The 23,440-nt window shown below is 39.8% G+C and overlaps 1 protein-coding gene across 1 annotated transcript in view; it reads left to right on the top strand.

Annotated features, from left to right (window-relative positions):
- Window positions 1-23,440, top strand: part of P3H2 (prolyl 3-hydroxylase 2) — a 150,084-nt gene that overhangs the window by 122,166 nt on the left and 4,478 nt on the right. The window contains exons 4-13 of the mRNA XM_004745256.2: window positions 2,234-2,365; window positions 4,350-4,492; window positions 4,827-4,916; window positions 6,835-6,875; window positions 7,847-7,938; window positions 14,877-15,004; window positions 15,564-15,659; window positions 16,234-16,384; window positions 17,247-17,364; window positions 18,303-18,378. Of these exons, the coding sequence (XP_004745313.2) occupies window positions 2,234-2,365; window positions 4,350-4,492; window positions 4,827-4,916; window positions 6,835-6,875; window positions 7,847-7,938; window positions 14,877-15,004; window positions 15,564-15,659; window positions 16,234-16,384; window positions 17,247-17,364; window positions 18,303-18,378 (1,067 nt within the window). The remainder of the gene's footprint in view (window positions 1-2,233; window positions 2,366-4,349; window positions 4,493-4,826; window positions 4,917-6,834; window positions 6,876-7,846; window positions 7,939-14,876; window positions 15,005-15,563; window positions 15,660-16,233; window positions 16,385-17,246; window positions 17,365-18,302; window positions 18,379-23,440) is intronic.

Below are 23,440 nucleotides of genomic sequence, written 5' to 3'. Positions count from 1 at the left end.
AGGTCATCATAACATGTTGGTTGCTGGAAAAGAATAGAGATCTCTTAACTCAGGCTCTTAATACTTAATACTTAATACAACTATCACCACCATTATCCCCGCTTCCCGTAAAGAAAAGTGATTTTTAAAAAAGTCACAGCTCTTGACACTCAGTCAAATATTATATATTACAGAAATATGGCAAGTCTTCTTGAGAATTCAACACATGTCCAATTTATTGTGAGAAGGGAATTTTAAACAGTATTTCCACAGAAGTGTCTTGGATCTCAAACGTATTAAATCATAGTAATTGCACTTGATATAGAAAGGAGACAAGAAACACAACTTATGTGTTATCCTAACTCTGTGAATTCTTGTCTGGTTCAAAACTGTTCTAAGGGGCACCTGGGTGGCTCAGGCAGTTAAGCATCTGCCCTTGAGCTCAGGTCTTGATCCCAGGGTCCTGGGATCTAGTCCCAAGGCCATCTCCCTGCTTAGTGGGGAGCCTACTTCTCCCTCTCCCTCTGTTCCTCCTCCTGCTTGTGCTCTGTCAAATAAATAAATAGAATCTTCTTAAAAAAAAAAAAACTGTTCTAAATTAAAAGTGAAACTGGCTTTTAAAATACAGAATGGATGGGGCACCTGGGTGGCTCAGTGGGTTAAGCCTCTGCCTTCGGCTCAGGTCGTGATCCCAGGGCCCTGGGATCGAGCCCCACATGGGGTTCTCTGCTCAGCAGGGAGCCTGCTTCCTCCTTTCTCTCTCTGCCTGCCTCTCTGCCTACTGTGATCTCTCTCTGTCTGTCAAATAAATAAATAAAATCTTTAAAAAAAAATACAGAATGGTAGGGGCACATAAGTGGTTCAGTCATTAAGTGTCTGTCTTGGGCTCAGGTCATGATCCCAGGGTCCTGGGATGGAGTCTTGCATCAGGCCCCTTGCTCAGCAGGGAGCCTGCTTCTCCTTCTGCCTGCTACTCACTTTAACTTGTGTTCTCTCTCTGTCTCTGACAAATAAATAAATAAAATCTTTAAAAAAATAATAAAAAATGAAATATGGGGTATATTTAGGAAACCAGAATATTTTAATTTTAGAGTTAGAAGAACATTAAAAACACAAATGGCTTCTCAATGTAGTTATTTATTTCCAGGTATGCTTGTTAAAGCCCTAAAAAATATAATTTTGTGACTCTCATTTTGTTTATCTTTGTATGTTGTGTTGAAAAATTACCTTCCTTCAGATTTTGGGTTCTTACTGGGTGTGTTTTCCACCTCTTCCTTTTGCTTGTCATTTGGAATTAGGAGGAGTGTGTGTTAGAAGGTAAAGAGGAATGCCAGTGGCCAGCTAACTAGGAGAAAACAGTTGAAGGTTGTTTGTCATTTTCATAAGAAATAAAACAGCTATTTGTTGGCTCTTTATATAGCTGTTTATTTCCACATATTACACAAGTAAACAGAGCTTATTCTTCCCTTCCCATCCTCCTGCTGCATTTAAGAACCAGTGGATTGTAGGGATTATGTTAGCTGTTCTGTGTTGGGTTGAGTTAAGTCGTGCAAGAACTGGCCCATTTGCCTACACACCAGAAGAGACACACGCCCTTTCTGTTGTGTGCTGGGGTCCCTCTTCAAGTCATCAGGAGACAAGCCAAACTGCCCAACAGAGAACCTTTGAGAGGTTTTCTGTTGAGAGGAGGCAGTTGTGGTAAATTAAAATGTGAAGTCATGAAGTCAGACGATTTTATCGTCAGTCTCAAGAGAGCCTGCTCTGCGTAAGCATGAATAAAATCTTTTTGCTGGAGAAGACCTCCATCTTCATTGTAAAAATCAAAGTTGGGGCAAAATGTAAGAAGTGTTTGTTTCTCTGGGACATTAGCTACTTTCGTTTCCTCAGCCCATGTGTGGACGAGTGAGAGCCCAGAGCTAAAGGGAGTGTGACAACCCTACACTTGAGAATCCTTAGCTGTTTATAGCAGGAAGTATGGGACACAGAAAGGGGAACAAAGAGAAAGAGGCAGAATGTGTATCTAAATTCTTGAGCTTTCCTCCATATTTTAGCAGTCCCTACAGTATTAGGATTTCCAATGTTCAGGTGGTGGACTATTCTGTAACTGGGTAGAATAGGTTCCTGATCAATATTGGCCACACCCCAATATAACATCTAGATACACATACAAATATACGTGTGTGTGTGTGTGTGTGTGTGTGCGTGTGTCACGCCAGTGAACGGGAGGGACCCACCTCTCACTCTTGTCTTCCAGATCACTATATGCAGGTGCTGGTCTGTCAGCACGAATGCGTGAGGGAACTTGCCACTCGCCCTGGCCGCCTCTCTCCAATTGAGAACTTTCTTCCCCTTCATTATGACTACCTACAGTTTGCCTATTATCGAGGTAAAGCATGGATCATCCCGGAAGACCTTTGGGGAAGGGGTGTCGTTCATCATTACATTGAATTTTCCTCTGTATTTCCCACTTTACCATTGAGGCAATGGGGGAAAAAATGGCTTTTTTTTCTCTCATCTCACATCACCGCCACTCAGGCCAAAGAGAGCAGGTGATACCACAAGTGGGCAAATGCTGTGATGATGTCCTGAAAATTTTCTTAGACTGATATTTTACATGATTTTCAATTTAATATTAAAAGGTCATATATTTGCAAGTTCAAAGACCAAATATCATAAAAGTCTCCCTCTCTTCCTTTTTCTGTAGCCCAATTACATGCCCTACAACACAGTTTCCGATTTATGTTTTTTTTAAAAACACGTATGCACACACACCCCTAACTTATTTCCCCCTCTTATACACAGAAGGTGGCATATTATTTACACTGTTTTTTACATTGCTTTCTTCACTTAAGAATGTATATAAGTAAGGAGGGTGCGCCTGGGTGGTGCAGTTGGTTAAGCATCTGGTTCTTGATTTCAGTTTAGGTCATGATCTCAAGGTCCTGAGATGAAGCTCATTGGGTTCTGTGCTCATTGGGTTCTGTGCTGGGCGAAGAGCCTACTTAAGATTCTCTCTCTCTCAATAATAATAAAATAATAGTAATAATAATAGTACCAGGGGTGCCTGGCTGGCTTAGTTGGTAGAGCATGCTACTCTTGATCACGGAGTTGTGGGTTCGAGCCCCCTGTTGGGTGTACAGATTACTTAAAAATAAAATCATAAAAAGTATTTTTTAGTAGGTTGGATCTATGAAATTACCATTTGCTTAGGTCAGTAAAAGCAAAATTTTGGCAATTTTATATGGTCTAACCTAATTGTATTGATACATGGAGATCTTCCTCATTAATTTTTCTTTACATCCACATACCATTGTACTGTAATTTATTTCATGCCTCCCCTTACTAATGGGTATTGTGTTGTTAGTAACTGGTATTTCAATCAAGGATCAAATGTGTAATATTTTATGTAAGTTAGTTCACATCTACAAGTGAATATCTATAGGATGGGTTTCTGGAAGTACAATTCCTGTGTCGAATCATTCATTCATTTTAAATTTTGATAGATGTTGCCAAATTTTCTTCCATGTATAGTACATTTTTCATTGCTCATCAACAGAATATATTGTGAAATTTTAGACTATTACCGAATCCCACTAGGTGAAAATTTTTATCTCAGTATAGTTTTAATTTCTATTTCTCTAATTGAGAAAGAGAGATTGAACATCTTTCCTCACGCTTATAAGCAATTAATAGAATTGGGATTGCTGAAATCGGTTTTAGATGTCACGTGGTCGAACTCAGGACAAAAACAGAATTAACTGCCAAAATTCTGCTCTGCTTATTTGTATTAACTAATGGAAGTTGTCAACAAACATCTTCAGGTGGAAACTTGTAATAATTGATGTAAAGCATCTAGCACCAAAGCAGTCCAAAGGTAGTACCATTTTAAACACCTGAAATCATGTCCTTCCTTTTGTCTGTGGCTCTCTTTTGAAGTATGATTAGCTCTCAGTGTTGTATTAGTTTCAGGTGTACAACATGGTGATTTGACAATCACTCAGGGCTCATTATGATAAGCATGGTCACCATCTGTCACCAAACAACGTTATTACGGTCTTACTGTATTCCCTATGCTAAACTTTTCAGCTCTGTGACTTATTTATCTTACAACTAGAAGTTTGTACTTCCCGATCCCCTTAATTTCCGCCATCCCCTCACGCACCTCCCCTCTGGCAGCCATCAGTTGTTTCTCCATATTTGACAATCTGTTTTGGTCTGTGACCATTTCTGCATATGCTATTCAGCTTCACCTTATCCTCCCTCTTACTCATGTTTACTGCAGACCTCTCACAGGTATGTTGAAGTATTTCTTACAAACCTCCTCAATGGACCTAGCCTGACTCTAATGCTACAACTCCTTGGTCTTTCAGTTGGTGAATATGTGAAAGCCTTGGAGTGTGCCAAGGCTTATCTTCTCCTCCATCCAGATGATGAGGACGTCCTAGACAATGTAGATTACTATGAGAGTCTCCTGGATGACAGCAGTGACCCAGCATCCATTGAGGCCAGAGAGGTGAGACCAAGGTCCTGAGAAGAAACTGCATTCTACTAGATGCTCTGGGCAGAAATGGTAAAAATATAGCACTGCTCTGGAAGATATCTAGCCATTGAGTCAAGTTCTAGAAAGCAGTTCTTTTGTACTTCAGTACTAATGCCAGAGGCATATTTTTCTCCTATGTGACAGCTTGTGAAAATCTATTGAGAAGGAGACTTTTTGTGCAGCTGTGAATATTTTTTTAGCTCACTTGTCACTGTCTATTGAAAAATATTTCCACTTGAACATTTATCATATTCCTTAACTGTTACTTAAATATAAACTTTTCATTCTTTTTTTTTTTTTCCTCTAGGATTTGGCAATGTTTGTGAAGCGTCATAAAATGGAATCAGAACTAATAAAATCAGCTGCAGAGGGCCTGGGATTTTCATACACAGAACCGGTAAGAGCAAAAAAGGAAGAGGAAATGTGTTTTAAAAGAATACTCAATTGACTTCTTCTTTTTTTTTTTTTTAAAGATTTTATTTATTTATTTGACACAGAGAGAGAGAGAGATCCCAAGTAGGCAGAGAGGCAGGCAGAGAGAGAGGAGGAAGCAGGCTCCCTGCTGAGCAGAGAGCCCGATGCGGGGCTCCATCCCAGGACCCTGAGATCATGACCTGAGCCAGAGGCAGAGACTTAACCCACTGAGCCACCCAGGCGCCCCCTCAGTGGACTTCTTATTCATGATTTTATTTCCCAGCTTGATTTACTGAAGATTTTTTTTTTTGAAATTCCATTTGCCAATTTTATTTATTTATTAATTTAAATGTTTTAATTATGTTCAGTTAGCCAACATATAGTTTATTGAAGAGTCTTATCTCCTGTCTTGTATTAACAAAACCCAGGGAGGCAGGGGTGGGTGTTTACTCAGTGTATGATAAACATTAAAAGACTTTAATAGATCTCCGTATCACTGAGATCCAAAGTCAAAAGCAGATATATTTGGGGGGAAGAGAAGTGTTTTGCACCTGATGAATTTGCCTCAGGATTGTTTTATGTCTTAAATTCTGGATGCAAGCTTTTGTATTTCTCCTACACATTTTAAAAACTAGAAAGACTTCATACAGAACAAAATCAGTGTCAACTGTACTATTCGTCATGCTGACTTTTCTCCACTTGTCCATGTTGACTTTTAGTCATTCTTCATGTGAAGATACAACTTTGCCAGTACAGAGAGATTTCTGTTCTGATTTTTATTTAAGTTGTCATAAGCAATTTCTACATTTTTACAGCCTTTAAGATGATTTTTAGCTATGTAAATAGAACTGATGTGCAATAAATTAACTGTTTTCCTGACACTGGAAGTCTGATTTGTTTCTGATTTTTTTCTACCATGTTTAATGCATGAAGCATTTTCCCTCTGTATTGAACTATGCCCTATGAATAAATTACCAGGAATGGGATTATTCTGCCATAAGAAGACATGAGAATTTTTAAAGTTCTTAAAATTGCTTTTCTAAGGGAATTTTCTGATACCTTCACTGGTTCTAGAAATGCATAAAGTACCAGGTTACTATGAATATCTCAGCAATGAGAAATAACATTAAAAATCATTTATATTTCTTATATACAAAATGATATATCACTGTTGTTTTCATTTGTATTCCTTTGATGGCTAACAAAAATTAAGTTTTCACATATTGTCATTAATTACTTTTTCTGTGACCTGAATTATCTCGACATGCCTTTTTTCATATATCTGTTAGTTAACTATATAAGTTCTTTACATATACACCTGTCACATATTCATAAAAAAGCACTATTTGTGATATATCCTATTTGTAACATTCTTTTCATTCTTGTGTTTTTATTGGCATATTTTAAAAATTAGAAAAATTTTTAAGTACACTAATTCTAAATAACATTTATAAGTATGCTTATACCCGGCCTTACTTATTATTTTTTAATTGCATTCTCCCAGGAAACTTCAGAAAAAGTTACTTTATGATCCTGCACAGATAATTAATCAAGCTGGCCTTTCTTGTTTGTTTTATTCATGAAACATAAGGGATTTGGACTGAATGATCTCTTAATTGTCTTCCTGACATCAAATTTTATCCACTTCTTGGATAGAAAATATAAATACTTAAGCTAATTCCCTGCTATTTTTAAAAATCCATTTGTGCATCATTTTATCTTTGCCAACGTTTCATTGCCTTTAGGTTTTTTTTTACTAATTAAAAAAATATTGTATCTTAATACAATATGCAAGTTTCCCAATGTTTTACATCTTTTGAGTGTTTTAAATTTGTATTTTCTTTTTATGCATTATATTTTAGTGACAAAGCTATTGATTTTTTTTTTTTAATTTAAAACAGAATTATTGGATCCGATATGGTGGACGACAGGATGAGAATCGGTGAGTTCTTCATTCAGAACACGATCCGTTTACTTTTAATGAGAAGAAATACTTAGAGTCATACCCATTATAAGGATCTTAGCTCAATGAAATTGGCAAAAAGATATAATTAAACGAATTCTACACTGGGAATTAGAAGCTCAGCCTTCTGGTCCCAGCTCGCTCTTTCTACAGTCATGTGACCTTGGTGCTTTGTTTTCCTTTCTAGTCTTCTGTGTTCCCTCCAAGGAAGGGGTTGGATCAGGTGATCTCTGAAGGTGAAACCTTCTATGGATTCTGTTTTTGATTAATAAAGTAGAGCTTAGTTTTTTTCTTGTTAATGCTGAATTCCCTTACTGTATTTGAAAGCAGGAAGCCCAAAAAGTTTCACTGCAAGCTAAACTACTAGGTGTCATTAACTCAATCAGAAATGAAGAAACTTCATTTTTTGAAATGATAGAAGTGAAAAATCAATTTACATGTTATGAGCAGTTTGAGAAATCATAGAATGTTGGAGTTACATGTTTGAGCTGACCTGATCTAGCCTGTTCATTTTCCAAATTCAGAAATCAAGGTTCTGATTACAAGAGCTCCAAGAGTGGACATGCACAATTGGATTTGTTCAGTCTGTATATATTGAAAGGATATCATGCTGTGATTTGTATGTTTGCCAAGTCTGAAACTTGTGTCTTCTTTTTTGGAATAGTTGAGAACCACTGCACGAGGTCATGCTTTATTTCAGTTCAGCTATTGTTTGGGGTGTGCTCTATGCTCAGGACAAAAATAACAATGCCCCAAGCATCACAAAGATGCATGTGCTAATATTTTTCTGCTCTTTTGAGACTTAATGTCTAATCTCAAGAGGGGTGAAGTTATGGATACAATTAACTGTCAAAAAAAAAAAAAAGAGTGCTAAGAAGAGTAAGGTGCCCTTTGTCTTTGAACATCCTTAATCAGTGGGAAATTCCATTTCAATTGTTTTTAATGGGCAGGGTCCCTTCAGGAGTGAACGTGGAAGGGGCAGAAGTTCATGGATTATCAATGGGGAAAAAATCGCCCAAGATAGATCGAGACTTAAGAGAGGGTAAGTATCTGTGCACTTCTGCTTACAGGAGGGAAAGGAAGAGGTAGGACTTGGCTCGTTGTTATTTAAATTAAGGAAGAGTCCACTTTCTCTAGAAACTAAGGAATAGGACTAAGCTACTATATTTTATGACATTCTAAGCTACTATATTTTATGACATTCTGAAAGCAAGACTTGAAAACAGTGTCTCAGATTTGTATGTCATCACCTTTGGTTTCCAACAAAAGTGTTTCCAGATTCACTCCCTTATCTGTTGCCCACAGGAGTCCTGTGAACTAGGCAGGGACAGAATGATCAGTTGAGTACCTGAGGCTTGGAGAGGTCACAGGGCTTCTGTCACCTAGTGAGTGAGTGCCAGAGAGTACAGAGTATACTGCACATCAGAGGAACTTGAAGAGACAGGTCACAGGACTATCAGCTGAGTTCATCTACAGTGCTTGAAGTACATATATTTGAGCAGGACTCTGAGTGGTGAGTAGAATTTAGGTTGCATTGACAGCGGTGTGGAGGGAGCCATATTAATGGATAAAACAATGGAACAAAGGCACAGACATGGAGAGAGCAGAACGTAATATACTTATGTCAGATCAAAATTCACAGAAACACATGTAGAGTGTTGTTAAATTAGTTTTTAGACAAAGCTAAACATTGTTATAATTTATAATTTCTCAGGCAAATTTATACACAGTTCATCTGAATACTGGAAGCATCTCATACAAGACAACTGTCCCCACTTTCCAGGCAAGAAACTGAGGCCCACGGAGATACAGTGGCATGTCCAGTGTCTCACAGTTCATACTGGGTTGAGCAGGCATTCGAACCCAGGTTTTTGAATCCAGATCTAGATCCCATTTTCCCTTACTTAGCTGGAGGTGGAACATAAAAGGGTCTAGAGATCCAAAATGCATCCTTTATTGATTAAATAACAGCAAGATAAGCAGGCTTTAAAAACCTGCATTGAGAAGTACAGAACTCCTTTCCCCCATGAGATAGTGTGACAGCACATTCCTCCAGCTGGTTGGAAAACGTCTGGCTCTCCACAGCTCTCACATTTCCCAGCCCTTTCCTTCCTCAGCTTCCAAGTCAGTTTGAGGCAGTAAACAGGATAAAGCACTCATCTAATCTGACCTGGCCCTCAGTTTGTAGCCACAAAGCCTAAGCTGTTCTACAAATGCCTGAGAGTTCCATGGTCAGCCAGAGTTCGTGTTGCTTTTTCAGCTGAGAAATCACCCAGGAAGTATGTGCCAGGAAGCCAGCACTTTGCTGTAAAGGTTTGGGAAACTCCAGGATGGTTGCCAAACTTCAAAGTGGTTTTTTTTGGTGTGGTTTTTTTTTTTTTTTGTGGGATTTTTTTTGGTGTTTTTTTTTTGTTGTTGTTGTTGTTGTTTTGTTTTTTGTTTTTTTTTGTCCCCTGGCTCCCCAGGACTCTGATATACAGCAGCTGTCTAGGAAGGCTAGCATGAAAAGTAGATCAGGAGACTATTCCCAGGGGTGGAGAGACCATGACTGTCCAGGCTACCAAAATCTATCACTTCTGTAGAGTTTGCTTAGTTGAATGGGCTACTGAATCTTAGGATGTTCTCTGGGAAACCACTGGAAAGACTTCTGTAGAGTCACTAGAGATTTAAATAGCTTCTAAATTAAGAACAGTGGTAGACAGAGGCAAAGTTCCCAACCAGAAAGCACTTTCCTATCTTAGTCTGGCTCCAAGCACATGTCAGGGAGGTAAGAAAGCTTGCATGCTTCACAGAGTAGACTATATTTCAGCTTTTCTCCTCCTCCACAAAGTGACTGTCATCTACTCTTGGTTGCCTAACAGCAATTAGTAGTATTCGCACTGGATATCTCTGAAGCATTACAGGAGTGGCCCAGGATCATGTCCCAGACAGACTCCAGTCCACGGAATATGCCTATCATCAAACTAAAAACACCCATCCCTTACCCATTCTCCATCCAAGTGCCAGTTTCCAAAGGTCCTGCTCCATAATCATCCCCATCAGTATAGTAGAAATAACATTGAACTTGGAATCAGGCATCCCAGTTTCTAGGATTGGTTAGTCTGTTGTGCTGTGGTGTGATGGGCACCTAGAGACGTGAGGTCTTTGGGCTCTGTGATCTTCAGCTGTAAAAGAAGGACAGCAACTTTGTGCTGAGGAACAGTGTGAAAAGTCTTCTGTAGACCGTAAAGGGCTGTGCTCACATAAGGTCTGGTTACTTAGCACATCCCTGTTGTGACTTGTAGAACGCTGTAATATTTATGGTAAAATGCTGCTTCTTGCCATGTTAGCCACAGGCGGTGAGAACAAAGGAGTATTTTCCTAGATGATCCCTCTTTATTGCAACTGGAGAATCCAAGCCAGGCACATACTTTATGAATGAGAGAAGAATTAAGTTGTTTAGCTAAATCTCCCTGAGCTGTGGTTAGGAGTTGGCTGAAGCCATCAAATCAGGCCCCAGGAACCACAACTTATTGGACCACAGTTTTATTTTTATTTTAATGTTTTCCTCTGTCTGGTGTGCTACTAGTCATTTGCAGGCTGGTGAATGTATGTGTTTCAATGACACAGTTTGTTTTTCCTTCTTCTTCCTCTTTTTATTTATTTATTTATTTATCCCCCCCCCCCTTTTGGCTAGTGGGTGGGTAGTTGGTTGTGTCTTGTGAAATGCATGTGTGGGAAGTTTCTGTATAAAAGTCTGCTCAGTGGTGATTGTGGTAACTATATGAAAGGCAGGTTTCTAGCATGGATTCTGCCTGAAGCTGTGAGTGGGCGGGTAGTTAAGACTCCTTTGCACTCTGTCCCTTCTCCTGATCTTTGTATGTTCCATGTGGCATGACTAGAAGAACTGGCAATGTCTCTTTAGCCCTTTCAAATTATACTCCTTTATTCTTATTAAGATGCCACACTTAGAACTTAACATAATAGACCAGGCATTTATTACTATAATACTAAATAATCAACACTGTAATAGCAAATACTTCTACAGAACTTAGAAATGATTAAAGTCATCTCTTGAAAATCAGGTCATTGTGTTTAAAGTTCATATACTCTCAAGAGAGGAAAGGAAAAAATATGATATAATACAAACCAACCCGGTTCACTCAACCCTTGATCTGTCATCCATTTCTTTTTGACTTTTATATTAGAAGTGCTTTTCAGTGAACCGGCAAGTCGCTTTTCTTTCTTGTTGAAGGAACACCTCTTTTACCTTTCTAAGTGGGAATGGAATATGTAGTTTACTTTTCCAAATATTTGGGAAACTGCTTTAATTTGGCTGTGGATCTTAAACAGCTACATAGATTAGAGTAACTTTTCCTAAACAACCTGTGTTTTATGTTAAGAGGTCCTGTTGGGGAAAGGAATGTTCTCCTGGTCTTTTATTGCTGCCAGAAAAAAAAAAAAGAAGAAGAAGAATAAATAAATCACAAATGTAGCAGCTTACAATAATATACATTTACTATCCCACGTTTTTGGGGGTCAGAAATTTGGGGGTAGCTTGGCAAAGTCCCTTGCTTCCCAGTCTGGCACAGACTTCCCTCAAATTGTTGATCATCTCTGAGATCTCGCTTGACTGGGGAACTATCTTCTTCTAAGCTCAGAAGACAGAATTTGGTTCCTAAAGTCTTAGTGGACAGTGGTCCTCAGTTCCCAGTTGATCACTGGCTGGAGGAGGCCTCCTCATTCCTTGCTGCATGAGTCTGTCTACAATGAAAGTTGAGAAGGCAATAGGCAGACTCTGCCAGCAGGATGGAAGTTGCAGTCTCATGTAATACAGTCCCAGAAGGGATGCCCCATCACCTTTGCCATACTCTGTTGTTGGAAGTGTGTTCCAGTCCCCACTCATACTCGAGGAAAGCAGATTACGCAAGCCCATGAATCCCAGGAGGCAGTGATCATCAGGGGGCCGTCTTACAGTTTCTCTGCCATAGGAACAAAGGCAGGAGGGAGGAAGGAGGAAGGAGAGAAGAAGGAAGGGAGGAAGGAAGGTTGGTTTTTGTGCTCAGTGAAGGGAGAGAACTGCTTCATGCTATCTTGATAGTCCACATATTCATGCCTATTTCCATATTAAAAGTTCTAAGAAGTCCTCTTAAATTTTATGTAACCTAGTACTTCCCAAACATATTTGATCAAGAAACTCCTTTTTTCATCAAAAGCTTTCTGCAGAACAAAGGCTGAGAAACATTGAATTGTGTATGTATGTGTATATATATTTTTTTCTCTGTTCATCCAAAAGATTGGTACTGAAACTATACCTTGTGGTCATATTCCTGGAATCTGAGAAATTCTGTATTTATAGATTTTTTTATGACAATCTAAAAAAATTAATAGGGGCAACTAGCAGGTCATGTAAATAACCACCTGATAGCCCAGTCCCACCATGAAACTTCACACTGCGGTGGTGGGTGAGGCTACTAACCCACTGGCACCTGTTGGTGATACTTCGGTGACTAAACAGTAACAAAATATGAAGCCCAACAAATGTATAAATAATGTATCAGGAGCAGACGAAGGCCCAAATTTATCATGGTACACTACAACATCATAGCAATTGCAATCAAGAAAAGTTGCAGTGCAATGAGTCATTACACATCAGAAATACTATAAAGGATGCTGGCTCCAAAGAATCTGGGCCAGATCAGTGAGTAGAACATTCCTGTGGAATGTAGCTTTTTGGTTCCTGCAAAATAACATTAACCATTTCATTAATGTTGTTAACTTGAATTTAGTTAGTTTTATGGTCTTGCTTTTATTTAATCTTGTGAATTGCTTTTGGTATTACAGTTATATGAAACTCTAAAGATAAATAGATACAGCACTTACAGTTTTATAATTGTAAGTATGGAAGCAAAATTGAGATAAAATAATGTGTCAGCACTGCCTCTCCTTAGGGAACTTTTCCTTTAACAGATAACCGTATATTATTAAAGACTGGGAAACACTGTCTTTTTATCTTAATACTCCACTAATTGTGGGCTGTAATGAATCTTTCATCATAACTAGAATACTGATAAACGTGGTGCTGTTCCCCAGTTTCACCAATTAATTTTAAAGGACTAGAGGGGACATCCATTTCCATTGGTTTCTTCCTTCTTCACCTGATGTGCTGTAGGCCCATGTGTTGGGGACCATTGCAGAAGAAGGGAGCAGCTGAGCCCTCCCCGTGCCTCCCTCCCAGGTGGACTGTGGTTATTGACAGGCACATGTCAGGTCCCTTAGGAGTTTATAAAGACCAGAACATTTTTTTTCCTTTTCTGTTCAGTTTTTTAGCTCAAGCTGCTTGCACTGCGTTACAGCTGAAGATTTCCTTGCCAACAGAAGCTTCGTCCTTCGGTTCTGTTCTCTGTGAGGAAAGAGCCTGGTCAGATCTAGAGTTTGGTCATTAACCACCTAAAGCATGACCCCAAATCATCTCCTTCTGAAAAGCCCACATGGGCTAATTTCATGAAGTTGTGGGCCCTATCCAGGGAGAGAGCCAGGGCCTATAGGAAACCTTCCCATGCAAAGAAAGTAATACAAAGATTTGCCCAGAGAACAGAAAAAAAGAAAAAAAATATTCCACAAACAAGACCATTTAGAGTCAGTTAGGTGGCGGGAAGGAGACTAGGAAGGAGTTGGCTGGCTTGGGTATGGCGGTCCTGATGGTGCATTTACCAGCTGAGTTTTTGAGTGAAGATATTTCTCTCCATACCAGTGAAACTGCGGTATATATGTCACGTATGGGGGCACAAACATGTGATCAAGTCATGTGATGTTGTAACACAGTGAGGAGCCAAGTGTTGTGGGGATGGATGTGTGCAGTTACCAAGAAAATTCTAGAAGTTCTCTGAACGTCATCCTGTGAGATTCCTAGTCTGCTTTGCAGGATCATTGCTGAAATCAAATGAAAAGATAGTGTAGCAAACCCACAATACTGTACAAATGTGACACCCTTATTGTGATGTTATGGAGAAACCTGGTTGTCAGACATCTGTCTTTTTCCTGAATCCATAGTGTACATAGAAAGATTCCAACGTGTCTTTGCATTCTTATTTTTTTTTTCTTTTGCTTTCTTGGCAACGGAAGGTAAATCATACATTTAATAAGTAAATTTCACAATCTCACTGAATTAGAATTAAATATGTGGAAAAGTATACATTATTTTTGGATAGAAAAACTGATATGAAAATACAAACTTAAATTTTTCTTTTGTTGACATAGTTCTTCAGTGTTTTCTTTTTAATTTTTTTATTTATTTGACAGAGAGAGAGAAATCACAAGTAGGCAGAGAGGCAGGCAGAGAGAGAGGAGGAAGCAGGCTCCCCGCGGAGCAGAGAACCCGACGTGGGGCTCGATCCCAGGACCCAGGGATCATGACCTGAGCCGAAGGCAGAGGCCTTAACCCACTGAGCCACCCAGGCACCCCTTTTTTTAAAAACTCATCTGTTTGGCTTGTCATCAGATTCATCTCAATGAAGCACAGATTCTCAAATAACCTTCCTGAAGCCACAACCAGGAAGGGACTTAATCAAAAATCAAGGTGGGGGCATTTTCATAGCCTGCATTGGGAGGATTTGAATTTTGTCCAGATCTGGACACAACTCATGGATCTGGAATAGTTAGTGACTTTATACCCAGGACAATAGCCATTCAGCATGTGTTCTGGGTATTCATTGTTTTTTTGCACCACACCCAATGCTCCATGCAATCCGTGCCCTCTCTAATACCCCAATCTCCCACCAAGGTTGGTTAGTTGGTTCCCCCAACTTCCCACCCCCCGCCCCTTCAAAACCCTCAGATTGTTTTTCAGAGTCCATAGTCTCTCATGGCTCACCTCATTCTTAAGTATTCATGAGCAAACTGATTCTCATGAATTTCACATTGAAAACTGATGGGTGTTCTGTGCTTCCCCCACCTTGGGAACAGAGGTAACAGAGAAGACCGTATGTTCTGTCTCTTCAGGTGGCCCTCTGCTCTATGAGAACATCACGTTTGTCTATAACTCGGAACAGTTGAACGGGACTCAGCGGGTTCTCCTGGATAACGTCCTGTCAGAGGAACAGTGCCGGGAGCTCCACAGCGTGGCCAGTGTGAGGACCCGTGTGGGAGGGGAGCCTGATGATGCTGACCTGGTGGGAGCCCTGGAGCTCTCGGGTCCTTGTCTCACTTGGAGTCAGGAAGCCAGGCCTGAAATGTCACTTTCTTGAGGACAAGGACATCAGTGTGGGGTCATTTCCATAGCCTGCATTGGGAGGATTTGAATTTTGTCCAGATCTGGACACAACTCATGGATCTGGAATAGTTAGTGACTTTATACCCAGGACAATAGCCATTCAGCATGTGTTCTGCTACCAAATAAAGTCACTGGGAATCTCTACATTTTAATCAATAATTAACCCATATATTGATCATTGATAGCTTATCTGTTTCTACAAATCTAGTATTTCATGATGAACATGGAAAGTGAAGTTTAAATGAAGATTCCTCTTTGGATGGGAAGAATTAATGATATCAGGATCCTGGTACAAAATAAGATTGGGTCTGAGCATTGACTGTGGTCCTTAGTTTCCTGGCAGTCAGGGCAAAAAGAGAGATCTGATGGAGTCATCACTGTCATTAAGAAAGCATCTTCTTGTATTTTGCTTCCAGGGAATCATGCTTGTTGGTGATGGATACAGAGGGAAAACTTCACCCCATACACCCAATGAGAAGTTTGAAGGTGCAACTGTCCTGAAAGCACTCAAAGTAAAGCCATAGCTTGGGTTTGGGTTCCCAAGAGTCCATCAAATACCTTCTGTGCATGTAGACACAGGAAACAGGAGAGTCGAGATGGTAGACCTGTCAGGAGAAGTGAAGGGAGAAAGCATGAAATGATATCTCCATGGATTTAAATCACTCCTTGGTTCCCTTCATTGGGTCATCAACTTATCAAACACTGTAGATCCTAAATTCATATCTGACAAATAATATACAGCCCCTGTCCTCCCCATCCTCAAGGAGATCCTGGAGCAATGGCAAGAACGTACTGAACCCCATGAGGATTCTGCCCCACACCAAGTGTTGCTGGGGAGAAAGGAGTGTTCTCTGAGAAGAGACAAGAGGAAGAGATTAGGTTTCAGTGTTCCCACTGTGATGAGGAAGGATGAATTTCAGTGGCTCATTTTCCTAACCCAAATTCAAGAGCATGAGGCTGTATTTCCACTGGTCAGTGCAAATGTGATCCTCTTTACACTGCCTTACTGGAACCTAGTACCTGTTTTTCCCCCGCCTTCCGGTCACCCCAGCGCCAGCGCGATCTCATGCTCTTCTTTGTCTTCAGTTTGGTTACGAAGGCCGAGTCCCCCTGAAGAGTGCCCGTCTGTTTTATGACATCAGCGAGAAGGCTCGAAAGATTGTAGAATCCTATTTCATGCTGAACTCAACCCTGTATTTTTCCTATACACACATGGTCTGCCGAACAGCCCTGTCTGGTAAGATTCCAGAGCCTGAACTTTTTCCCTTCTACCCATGGTGAAATGAGAATGGAAACAATGTAAAACAAAGTTCTGTTACATGTTACACTCATGGTTTAGCAAAGTTGTAAATTGCCCAAACAGAAGCAGCTTGTTCACTCTTTGCTCCCCCTTCCCTCTGTTTCTCTTTTGTTTGACCCCCCCCCCCAAATTCCAGAAGGCCATCGCTTTGCCTGTCTTTCCTTTCAGAACCATTTCCCCTCCTTGCTTAAAGGCACACAGAGAAGGACTGTCCTGTTTTAGGTTTCACTTTGCTGGGAACCAGGATCCTGGAAATTACAGTCCCCCGTCACACCCTGAAGTGCTAAGTGGTTGCATAGAAGATGAAGGCATTTTTCAAAGAAATGTTCTTAAAAAGGCAGAGACTGCCTCACTTGTGGTTGTCATGATTTCTCTTCTAGATCTTCTCTTCCACCCCCAGCTGAGTGGGAGGGGAGGAAGAATGTCATGGGAGGAGACTTGGACATGTGAACTTTCAGCTGAATCAATCTTTTCTTTTTGCATCTTCATTTCACCCCTCTCCTTCGTCTTTGCTGCATGAAGTCTGACCCATGGAATGCATGGGATTTTTATTTTGTAGCTTCATATCAAGAAACTTTCACAGGATAACAGGGAGGCGTGATTTGTCCACAGTTTTACAAGTTCGCACCCAAGCAGGACCGGTCTCTTGACAGCTTAGTCGCTTCGTTCATCTCTGTGGGTCTCTCTTGTGTCTCCTTAAATTCTCAAAGGGCACTAGTGATGGGAGAAGACAGGTTGTCAGCTTGGCTGGTGGAGGGTCCTGCTCTCCTGTCATCTCACCTGTTCCCTTTTCCGGCAGGTCAGCAGGAGAGAAGAACGGACCTCAGTCACCCCATCCACGCTGACAACTGCCTGTTGGATCCTGAGGCCAATGAATGCTGGAAGGAGCCTCCTGCGTACACGTTCCGGGACTATAGGTACAAGCATCACCACCTTCACTGATGAAGATTTTGCTCAACAGTTACCAACTCTCCATGGAAACTAAAAAATTCATCTGTTTGGCTTGTGATCAGATTCATCTCAATGAAGCAGAGATTCTCAAATAACCTTCCTGAAGCCACAACCAGGAAGGGACTTGATCATCTCAGATTTTTACCTTAAAAATCCAAGCACGTTTTGTTATACCTTAATCCACAAAATGCCCATTTTGTTTTCATATTAAAAAGTAGAGTTTCCTTATTTGATCATTTGGCTTTCACTGAAATGTATCCCTTGTGGGACATATATCTCAGTCTGAGAACCCAAGGGTCTTCTGCCCCAGGGCTCATAGGGGTCTTACAATATCACTCAGCTATGTCTGCCTTCTAGAAATAAGAAACTGGAAACTCTGAGGAAAGATTGGATGATGTTCTAGTGTCTAAAGAGAAGTCAACGTGTATTTAATTGTGGTTAATTACTGCCATAGAGTGTGCCACACAAAAACATTTATTGAACACCCCCTAGCTGCAAGGCAAGACTACAGCTCTTGGAGCTTTCTAGCTACGGGGTTGGGTGGGGGGATACATCCTTTAGAGTTACAAGCCTAAGAGGGAAGAAGAGAATTATAAGTAGCATGGGCAAGTTCGAAGGAGTAGATTAAATACAGTTAGGTTTTCTTGGGGGAAAAGTGAAATGGGACATGAAATTGGAAATACAATTAAAATGTTAGCATAAGTAAAACAAATAAATATTCAGGGGTATGACCTGAACTATATCTGATCTTACTCTTTAGGGTTGGGAGGGTTGGTTATTTCAATGTCCAGTTCAAAGGAAACTTGACCAATCAGGCTGGTCAGTTTATTACATCTCCAGTATGTTCTGATGAAGCTGTTGTGAGCACATAATCATACAAATGGTTTTCTCTTTTTTCTTATAGTGCTCTCCTGTATATGAATGATGACTTTGAAGGAGGAGAATTCATTTTCACTGAGATGGATGCCAAGACTGTGACAGTAAGTAAAACTATACAGGCAAAGTTTTGTTGCATTTCTTCATATCAATCTTGCTATTTTTCTGAGGATTCAGACTGTTGGACTTCAAATATCTGAGCTTGAGAATTCAAGAGGTGCACAGCTGGCCAGCAAACGTATACATCATAAAATGTTAGGGGTGGATTCATCAGTGAAACCTTCCAGTCCATTTTACAGACAGGTAATTTAAAGAATAGGTATATGAAGGATTTGCTTATGATTACATGGCCAGTTGGTGTTAGACTTGAAATCAGAACTTGGGTCTTCTCATTCTTTGACGGAAACACAAGAACACCTATTTCTAAGTTACCCATGCCTAGGACTAGACAAATGGATTCAGTGGGATAGCTTTTGAACAATCTGGTGTTCTCCATGCTTGGATTGAGCATTGCACTCTAGACCACTAGTTATCGAAATTACTGTGTATGTATATATATGCTTGTGACTGTAAGTAAACCTGTACCTGAAAATTGATTTATACACATTACACACACACACACACACACACACATACACACACACTAAAGATGAGATTCTAAACACAACTCCATAAGTAAAAAATCAACAGTTAATTTCAACTAGGTAAACCAATGTCTTTGGAAAACCAGTCTACTGAGTTATAGACCATATAGCCAGCATCCTTTAGACTTTAAGTCAAAGAGAATACAACAGGGTAGGGAAAACACCTTTTCCAATTGAGGATATAACTTAAATATAAATGGATTATGAGATGCATCTTTCCTCCATAGAGAATCTAAATAGTTGAAGCATGTATCTGATAAACTTTAAAGATTTGGGGTTATACATACTATTTTCACAGCAAAACTGAGTATTATGTTTTCCCTCTCCTATTTTGTGTCCTTTTCTTAATAGTGAAATACGCATCTATCATTCATGGCATACCACTGGGATATAAGCAGATGACATAAAAAATTCTGTACTACTGGCTTTGAAAGAGAACTCTGTAGAGATTCTGGTTAAAATTGTCCAGAAACATTGGAATAATTAAGAAAAATATTTCATACCATTCTTGCAATAATGTGTATCTAAAAAGTTATGATGCCTCTTGGTTTGTTGTGAAAGCTTAAGTATCAACCGTTATTTTAATGCTTCATGATCTGGAAAATTAAATCAGGATTGATGATCTGGGTTGCTTCTAATCCCAACACAAAATTACCATTTAAAAAAAAAAGTCTCTTTGGAGAAAGCGTTTGATTTCTGAGCTCTTCCAACACTATAACAGATTTTAAAATGCTTGCAGCTCACACAGAAAGAAGGGAAAAAAAAAAAAAAATCACAGGTTGAAAGATTTATTTGCTTCTCCACCATCTAGTGGCCATATTTGGAAATGCTCAATGTTTGAAAGCAAGTGATGCCTGGAATACCATATGAGAACCAATAATTCATTAATTGTTGAATGCAAATTAACTGTAATTCTGCTGTTTAAAGATATGAAAGCATATAATCATGATCTTCTACATATCTATACTTTTAAGAGAAAGGTGTAAGTATTTTAAAACGTACTGAATCTCACCCCCACCACCCCTAAAAAAGTAAAAGAAAAATTGATTTAAACAGTGTTTTGATTGAAAAGCCCCAAGTTGAAAGATTCATTTTTCCCAATTTAGCTCTATTTCAGATTCATTCATATGGTGGAGTTTTTAGACCATTTTGTAAATAATAAAAATTCTTAGGTAATCAGTCCTAATGACAAAGAGAAATGATTAGCTTTACTTTTCAGCTTTCCTTTCTTTGACACAAGGGACAAATGAAGCAGAGAAATGTCCCAACTTGGAGCTACACAAGGAAAATAGTCTTCTAAGTTCTTTACTTTGGAAAAATCTGGGAATTACACAATTCACTGAATGGTGGCTAAAGATTTACATTCATTCAAGATGAATACAGCACAAAGGCTTCTCTGACTTTGAACCATCAGTTAGATGGAAAGCAAAGGAATGTTCCTTTATCATACTTGGAAGATATGTAGATCATTTTCAATGCCAGCATATTTGTGAAACATAAGTATTTGGGGATTTGGGTTTCCTCTGTGCAAATTTGGGAGAGGTGAGATTTAATAAGTTCTATTTGCATCACGAAAAATTAAATTCAATATAAACTGTGTTCCAAAAGTATGTTTACAATCATCTAAACTTCAGGACATATTTTCCTGTAAAAGTCATGTCATAAATGAAGCTTGTTTATTCCTTTCCGTGGCTAATGTGTAACAGGTGACCCTCTCCATTTGATAAGATCGGTCACGGAGACTTTTGTGAACTTATGTACCTCTAATCAATTTCAAATGCTTCAGCAGCTGATGGTCTCTTCTCCTAAACTTTCCCAAGTTCTTCTGTGTAAAAACTTCTTTCAATTCCTCCTGTTCCATCAGAAATAAGGCATCAAGTCCCCACATCCTATCTTTAATACTGTAAAATGTTACTGTTGACCCTTGATGGTCACATAGAAGCAATGGCGCCCACATGTGGTAGAGAGGGCCCAGACCAGCACTCAGGAATGAGCCGCCCAGAAAACCGGAAACTAGATCTTAAAGCTGTGTATATGGGAAGGCTTTCCTATCCTACTTCATGTGTTTCAAGTATCATTAATTTTGTTGTTTCTACGTGGAAACGTAAAACAAATTCCTTCTCCAGAGAAATGAAATCAGATTGATACCAAAGGCACCCGTAAGTAGTGAACTCCAGATTTGCATCTGAAAAGTCATCTTGACAAAGCAGCATAAGTAAATCAACTCTCTTCAGCAAAGACAAATCATTTCTCAATTATTGTGACTAGAAGAGTAACCGGAAGCTGACTGCTTTTCTCTGCTCATCTCTCTCTCTCTCTCTCTCACACACACACACACACACACACACAGGTTTCAGACTTCTTGCCTTCTCCACCTCCCTCTGACCTCCCATGTGTATCTTACAGTCTAGGGGTACCTATGTTAGGTAGCATCCAAGGACCTCAGGAAATTTCTAAATATTTCTCTTTGAAGCCAGCAGTGAAAACACATAGCCATCTCCTTTTATGGTGAAGGAAACCAAAAGTTCTCTTAATGGGCAGGTATCAATCCAAGTCAATGCAGAAAATAACTCCTTAAAATGGGCCCATGTCATCAAATGGTAGGATTTTTTTTTCTTTTACTCTACTTTTCTAAGCTCTGCTATGGAATGAGTACTATTTCTGTGTTTCCCAGAAAACTGAATTCTACTGACATCCGATGCTTTTTTTTTTTTTTTTTTTTTTTTTTTTTTTTTTAGCCTTTTTAAAAATTAACTTATAGGGGCGCCTGGGTGTCTCAGTGGGTTGAAGCCTCTGCCTTCGACTCAGGTCATGATCCCAGGTCCCCGGGATCGAGCCCCACATCCGGCTCTCTGCTCAGCAGGGAGCCGGCTTCCCTTCCTCTTTCTCTGCCTGCCTCTCTGCCTACTTGTGATCTCTGTCTATCAAATAATTTTTTTTTAAATTAACTTATAATGTATTATTTGTTTCAGAGATATAGGTCTGTGATTCATCAGTCTTACACAGTTCACAGCACTCTCTATAGCACATACTTTCCCCAGTGTCCATCACCCAGCCACACCATTCCTCCGGCTTCCTCCCCTCCAGCAACCCTCAGTTTGTTTCCTGAGACCAAGAGTCTCTTATGGTTTGTCTCCTTCTCCAGTTTTATCTTGTTTCATTTTCTATCTTATTTCCCAAAATTCTCAAATCAGTGAGATTATATAATTGTCCCTCTACCATCTAGTTCCATCCATGTCATTGCAAATGGCAGGATTTCATTTTTGATGGCTGCATAATATTCCATTGTGTATGTGTGTGTGTGTGTGTGTGTGTGTGTGTATACACACCACATCTTCTTTATCCGTTCATCTCTTGATGGACATCTGGGCTCTTCCCATAGATTGGCTATTGCGGACATTTTTCTACTATAAACATTCAGGTGCACATGCCCCTTCAGATCACTACATTTGCATCTTTGGGGTAAGTACCTAGTAGTGTAGTTGCTGGGTCATAGGGTAGCTCTATTTTCAACTTTTTGAGGAACCTTCATACTGTTTTCAGAGTGGCCGCACCAGCTTGCATTCCCACCAACAGTGTAGGAGGGTTCCCCTTTCTCCGCATCCTCACCAGCATCTGTCGTTTCCTGACTTGTTAATTTTAGCCATTCTGACTGGTGTGAGATGGTATCTCAGTGTGGTTTTGATTTGTATTTCCCTGATGCCGAGTAATGTGGAGCACTTTTTTATGTGTCTGTTGGCCCTCTGGATGTCTTCTTTGCAGAAATGTCTGTTCATGTATTCTGCCCATTTCTTGATTGGATTCTTTGTTCTTTGGGTTTGAGTTTGATAAGTTCTTTATATATTTTGGATGACATCAGACACTTCTTAAAATACAGATGCCAGACCCCTTATATTCTGTTGCTCAGTTCACTCAGTTTGGAGAACCCGCTCATTTGATCGGACACTGTCATTGCCCTCACTCCTTTTCTGTCTCTGCCCTCTTTCCATGAACATTACTGAGCAGTTTCACCTGAGCACAAGCTTGGAAGGACTGTGTTCATCACTGCAGAGCCTGGAGGCCATGGAATAGGTCCCTCCAAGGAGGAGAGTGAATTCACTGAGACCAATGGACAGGAATACTATAGTGGGAACTAAAGTATCATATGGCATTAGACTTGACTTTTAAAAATCTTCGTGTTATGAAAGGCTCACAAAGCAGACATGTACAACTGAGGCATGAAAAATGTGCACCCATGGAGCCACTACCTAGATCATTAATAAAAGGTACCAGCACTCTTGTGCACTCCTTGACTTGTTTTTGTCATTCCCCAGATATTAAATGAGCAGCTGCCATATACCAGATTCTGTGCTAGAGCTAAAGGCCGGGAAATAAAGTAAAAAGGAGCCTTTGTCTCCATGGAGTTTGTCGGCCCTAGGGTTGCCTGTGTGGGGTAGTGACTTTGTGCCCTTGACTATGCCAGCCATTTTACCTGAACACTTTAATGTCTGAATCACACCTTATTCCGGGCTTACCTTGGTTT

Source organism: Mustela putorius, unplaced genomic scaffold (genome assembly GCF_011764305.1).
Source record: "Mustela putorius furo isolate JIRA1106 unplaced genomic scaffold, ASM1176430v1.1 tig00003834_pilon_pilon_pilon, whole genome shotgun sequence".
Lineage (NCBI taxonomy): Eukaryota > Metazoa > Chordata > Mammalia > Carnivora > Mustelidae > Mustela > Mustela putorius.
Note: the sequence above shows the minus strand (reverse complement) of the source record. Positions and strands in the feature narration are given on the sequence as shown.